General features: G+C 45.5%; 1 protein-coding gene across 1 annotated transcript; it reads left to right on the top strand.

Annotated features, from left to right (window-relative positions):
• The first annotated feature begins 1,209 nt into the window (after nucleotides 1–1,209).
• Nucleotides 1,210–3,965, top strand: LOC142803001 (uncharacterized). Its single transcript, XM_075888098.1, has 7 exons — nucleotides 1,210–1,574; nucleotides 2,491–2,620; nucleotides 2,750–2,925; nucleotides 3,384–3,443; nucleotides 3,515–3,574; nucleotides 3,642–3,746; nucleotides 3,802–3,965. The coding sequence occupies exons 2-7, from the start codon at nucleotides 2,505–2,507 to the stop codon at nucleotides 3,963–3,965; spliced, it is 681 nt and encodes a 226-aa protein (XP_075744213.1). The 5' UTR covers nucleotides 1,210–1,574; nucleotides 2,491–2,504.
• The last annotated feature ends 1,797 nt before the right edge of the window (nucleotides 3,966–5,762 follow it).

Genomic DNA, 5,762 nt, shown 5'->3' with positions numbered 1-5,762 from the left:
TTCGCTGAGCCGCCATCCTGTTTAGACAGCAAAGTAGCCTGCATCGTAATTGTCTGCGATGCGGTCTTCTCGTAGCTGTCTACTTTGCCGGCTACGTGAGAATTGGAATGGGACTTAAGATGGCCACCGTCCATTTAGCTGTCTATTTAGCCGTCTACGGTGAGTATTGGAACACAGCCTTCGTCGCAAGTTCGATCACGGCCGCGGCTCTCGATATTCGATGGTGATGAAATGCTCGAAGCCCATATAATGTGCAATGCAGCACACAGTTAAGAAAGCGATCAAATGTCGGAAGCAAGTGCGCTTCTTTAGACAAGCAAAACGGCACTTGCCGCGAAGTTAACACAGCGTTTTATTTATTCATTAATTTATTTATTTATTTATTTAATTAACGCGAAGCATTTCTTAGCGAACTTCGCCGACTTTGAGCGTCTATCTATCTATCTATCTATCTATCTATCTATCTATCTATCTATCTATCTATCTATCTATCTATCTATCTATCCATCTATCTATCTATCTAGCCGCCTACGACTTCTAGCTCTCCGTGCCGTTTCGATAATGGTATCGGTACCAAACTTGGTATGGCATAACGTGACTGTATGAAGAACATATTTCACTAGTCATATGATGAAAATCATGACATGCGTGTCATGGATTTCATTATTTACATTTCATGGTCTTGCTGCTCTTGCGGTGGCTTCGTTCACATGACATTTTCCATAACTGGCATGCTATGACATGATTGCATGGCGAACACAAGCAACAGACCCTAACATGAAAGTCATGACATGCGTGTCATGTAACAACATGACTACATGTCACGCTCATGGCGCGCTCTCGGCCATTTCACTGGTATCACACATACCAAATTTGATATTACGGTACGTGAATGGATGACGAATGTACCTGGCTGGTGCAAACATGATAATCATGAGACGCATGTCATGTAACAACATGACTACATGCCACGCTTGTGATGCGCTGGTAGCCGTGTCACTAGCTGCACTTATACCCACAGGCGCGCGCTGCGTGGCTTTCACGCATGCGCGTTTGAGTGCGTCTGGCGTCTCTCCGTCTGGGAAAGAGGCAGACGCTCTGCTGTCTGGGTAACACAGTGGCGCCAAATGCAGCATGCCGCATTTCACGCCGGTTGCTGTCCGACCGCGCCAACGGACGCTGGTCGCGCCGGTTGCGCCTGGCATCATACCATAGAGAAAGAAGAAGACAAGAGCGGACACTCCGCAAAACCTGGCCTCAGGAAGTGCGTCACGACTACGTAACGAACTAGTGCTCCCACCAAACTTCAGAGGGCGCAAGCGCAAAAAAAAACACAGTTATAATCAATGCAACAGAATTGTTTTCACAAATTAATAATTACACGCCCAAATTTGGTATGTTCTTTATACATAAAAACGATTTATTCAACACACCTTACGCGATTATTTTTCTTCAGCCGTACTGTCATAAACACCATCTACCCAGCGACAAGCCCATGCATGACTGACGGCGAGAAGCATTCGTCGCTTTCGTCAACGTCGGCTGCGTCGGCGTTTTCAAGCGTGAGATAACAGGTGAGGCACGTTTTCAAGCGAAGCTTGTTGAATGACATGTTGTTGGTCTTGTTGGGTCATTTTTTCAGAAAACGGTTACGCCTGCGCGAAAAAGACACCATGCAACAATCATAGAAAGATGCACACACACACGTTGCGCTTCGTGTGTGCGAGTTTGTTTCTTACGTGGCGTCTCATTCACGCAGTTGTAACCTTTTTCTGAAGCTTGTTAAGGACTGGGAGGTTCGCTAAAAAGAAAGTTTGTGGCTCTATGCGGCGGCTAGACGGGAACATTGTGCAACGTATGCAGTATAGCAAAGGCGGCACGGCGTCAAGCCGAGGCGACGCGTGATGCGTCTGCCACGGACGCGAGCGTCTGTGCGCTGAGCATAGCTGGGCAGCTAGGTCATAGGCTCGGTGGCTCGGTGCAAAATATTGAGAATAGTTCGCTGGGCCTCGCATGCTTCACGACGCGTTTCCCGAAAGCTCGGAACACGAATAATTCTTGGTGTGCCGGAGGCAAATCTGGACTAGCCAAGTGGCCATCATCTTCGTTTCTTCGCTAGCCTTGTGCCACTAGTGCAAGCTGCCCACAATTTTTTTTACGTTTCCAATATGATTTTACCGCACAAATTTCAACTACGATTTTTCTTCCCAATGTACTGCTGATACTGCGTACGCACGAAGGTGTTCTAAAGTTTTCAGGCCGCGATACCATTGCATTACAAGGGATAGCGGCCTGGAAACTTCTGATCTTTGTTCGTGGTCTTGACGTATATCTTTGTAAGTCAGAGTTTTATGGGTCAGAGATGTATCACTGGTTTTGTATTGTGCATCGATTAGCTAATCATTCAAAGGGGTTTGCTGGTACACTTATGACGTGCACATATCTTTTTCGTAATTTGACAGCGAAGCATCCACCTACTAACATTTTCAGACCGCGCTGACGCCATGCCGTCCGGCGGTCCAAGCTACGGCAGCTACTGCTGTGTATCGTGGTGCTTCAACAATGGCAGAACCCACAAGAAGCCTGGGACGAGTTTCTTCCGCGTACCACGGGACGGCAGGTGTGTTAAAGCTTTTGTATGGTTTGCATGTCTGTAGGCTTACTGTTCGTACTTGCTAAGTGAGGGTAACAATAAAAAATCACTATTCAAGCACTTCCTCTTTCAGCTGATAGTTCATTGCCAATGCAGGATGAAAGCATGGATGCAGTATGCTGGACGCGATGATCTCCTGAGTAAGCCGGCCAGCCTATTGTACGCAACGTACAGGGTTTGTAGCGACCATTTTACTGCTCAAAGTTTCATGGACCCTGGGCACACAAGGCTTACAAGAATGGCTGTTCCCAGTGTGCAACCAGCTGCACCATGTAAGTGATTGACTGAAACTCAAATATGTGCAATAGCAGCCACTTGTATTGAATCAGTGGCGACAGTTAACCGTGAAGATTTTTTTATGCCGATGGAGAAACCTCACTACAGAAGTAACACTTGGAAAGTCTTAAATTCTGTGAATTGTGGGCTATTACCTTCCTAACAGCAGCTTTACATTTCTGTCATGTTTTGATGCTCTGGACCTGCGCAACTTGTTTTGAAAGACTTTAAAGGGCTATTTCACGTTATATTCAAGACTGAGTGCACATGTACGTATACCTTTCATCAGTGAAAGCTGCCACTGTTGATAATTCCAAAAATCACAAATTACTTGTTTCCTAGTTGGTGCCGTCTCTTTTCTTCCACGTTCGACCAATTTATGCGTTTGAAAGAGCTGTTTAAGTTTCCCCATGCTACAAGCTTTGTAACTTGTACCAACTGCACATATGTGCAGGTTCTCTGAGCGTCGCTTCAAGTAGTGACTGTGACATGGCTGCAGAAGCTGCACTGCAAGGTGCGGATGAGCTTCAGTTTGTGTTATTTTAAGCCTCTCACTGACACATTGTCGTAATTTCATTTCTTCAGGACCTGCGGTAGAGGCTTCAAAAAGCGGCTCCCACACATTGAGGTGCCCCGATGAACAGGGTGCGTTCAGTGTCGCGATTTCTTTTTTTTTTTAACCCAAATTGACTGTTGACCAAAACCTCTGCAGGTGGCAGCTCCCTTGTAGCTGGTGAAAGAATTTTTGCTGATTTCGTCTTGCCGGAGAAAACCTTAACCAGTCGTTCAGCTGTCACAAAAGGAACCTGTGTGGCCGGTAAGTTGTATGTTCACTTCAACACCAGAGTGGATTGATATAGAGACTTCCGCAGGCCGCTCGCAAGATTGTTCCGACAGCACTGTCCGAGGCACTGAACAAGCTTCACAAGACCCTCCAGAAGACGTCTCCGCCAACAGCTCCACGCCTGAGTGCCTTAGAGATAATTGTGACTATGCTTTTATTGCAGCAGTTTTTAATGTGCTATTTTATGTTTAGGACATTCTGAGGAAACTATCCTCAAAAGGACAATACGTGTGCACTTACAAAAAGTAGGGGTGGGCTCTCAGTGATTTTCATTTTTTTGTGCATTGTCAACATTGTGAATGGTTTGTTTTTAGGTAGTGGAATCGAAAACTTTGTATCACAGAAAGTTGTGCACCTTGGGTCTGAAAGAGCGAGGAAAGTGCTCGTATGGGATTAGTTGTTCTTCGCTTTTACATCAATTTTTTTGTTTATTGCAGTGCGTTCCTGTGTGCCAGCGACAATGCCTCCATCAATGAAGTACAAGCAAACCATTAAACATCTGCAAGCCAAAGTAGCAGCACAGCGGAAAACTATCAAAAGACTGCAGAGACAGCCTCACCAAGCACCGTCATCGACTTCGAAGGCTCTTGAAGTTATCCGACCGCACGTCACCGAGGAGGTTTTTAAACTTCTTTCTGCACATGTTCGCTTGAGGCCCAAACGCAAGGGCAAGCGGTTTCCCGTGTGGTTCAAGAAATTCGCTCTTCACTTAAACTTCCGAGGTCCGCGAGCATACCGATTTCTGGCTCCATATTTTTCTTTGCCCTCCCGGCGTTCATTAAGGAGGTGGCTAGCTAATGTAAAGATGACTCCAGGCATAATTCCAGGAATCCTTACTTCCATTGCAACAAATACTCATGCTTGGAATGAACGGGACCGAGTGTGCGCTTTAGTTTTTGACGAAATAGCACTCAAAAAGAATTTGTACTATGATGCTTCAAGAGACGTTGTCCAGGGTTTTGCAGATGATGGCACTCATCGCACTTCAACCATCGCTGATCGAGCACTGGTTTTTCTGCTTGTTGGTGTTTCGAGAAAGTGGGTTCAACCGGTTGCTTTTACTATAGGGCACACATCAACACCATCATCTGTTATGCATAACTTGCTTGTGTCACTCATTTTGGAGCTTAGGAGCATTAATATTGCAGTGAAAGCAGTCATTTGTGACCAGGGCAGTTCAAATGTAAGTCTCGCTAACCAACTAAGAGTGACTGTAGCAAAGCCTTTTTTTGAAGTTATTGGTGAGCGGGTATACTACATTTTTGATGTTCCGCATTTAATTAAAACAACGCGCAATAATGTCCAAGCACACAAGTTATACATTGGGGATGACATCGTTAACTGGTCGCACATTGTAAGCCTTTACCAATCCTCACATGAGTTGCGGTTGCGATTGGCTCCAAAGTTGACTGAACGGCACGTTCATCAGAAACCTTTTTCTAATATGAAGGTCAGCAGAGCAACTCAGGTCCTCAGTGCATCAGTTTCGATTGCTATCACGGCAATGGTGTATGCGAAGGTGCTGCCTGCCTCGGCCATCACTACAGCTCAATTTTGTGATCGTATGGACAGGATTTTCGATGCCTTGAACAGCTCGAGTAAAAAAAGAACTTCGCAAAAGCTGCGGCATGCAATCATGAAAAATGATTCAGAGCTGATTGACTTCCTCCGAGGCCAGCTTCCCTGGATTGCATCATGGCAGTTTGTTGGCAGACGTCAACCACAAACCATCGTAGGTTGGCAAATTACAATTCAGGCAATTTGTCAACTATGGGACGACCTCTCCAAAAATTACAATTTTGAATACCTGTTAACACGCAGGCTTCAACAGGATCCTCTGGAGAACATATTTGGCCACATTAGGCAAAAACAGGGTTGCAACACCAACCCCAATGTAGCACAATTTATTTGTGGCCTGAAGCACATCTGCATAAGAAAACTCTTCAAGCTGTCAGAATACGGAAATGTCGAGGATGATGAATGTGACCT

Source organism: Rhipicephalus microplus, chromosome 3 (assembly GCF_043290135.1).
Source record: "Rhipicephalus microplus isolate Deutch F79 chromosome 3, USDA_Rmic, whole genome shotgun sequence".
Classification (NCBI taxonomy): domain Eukaryota; kingdom Metazoa; phylum Arthropoda; class Arachnida; order Ixodida; family Ixodidae; genus Rhipicephalus; species Rhipicephalus microplus.
The sequence above is the reverse complement of the archived record's forward strand: the minus strand, read 5'-3'. Positions and strand labels throughout refer to the sequence as shown.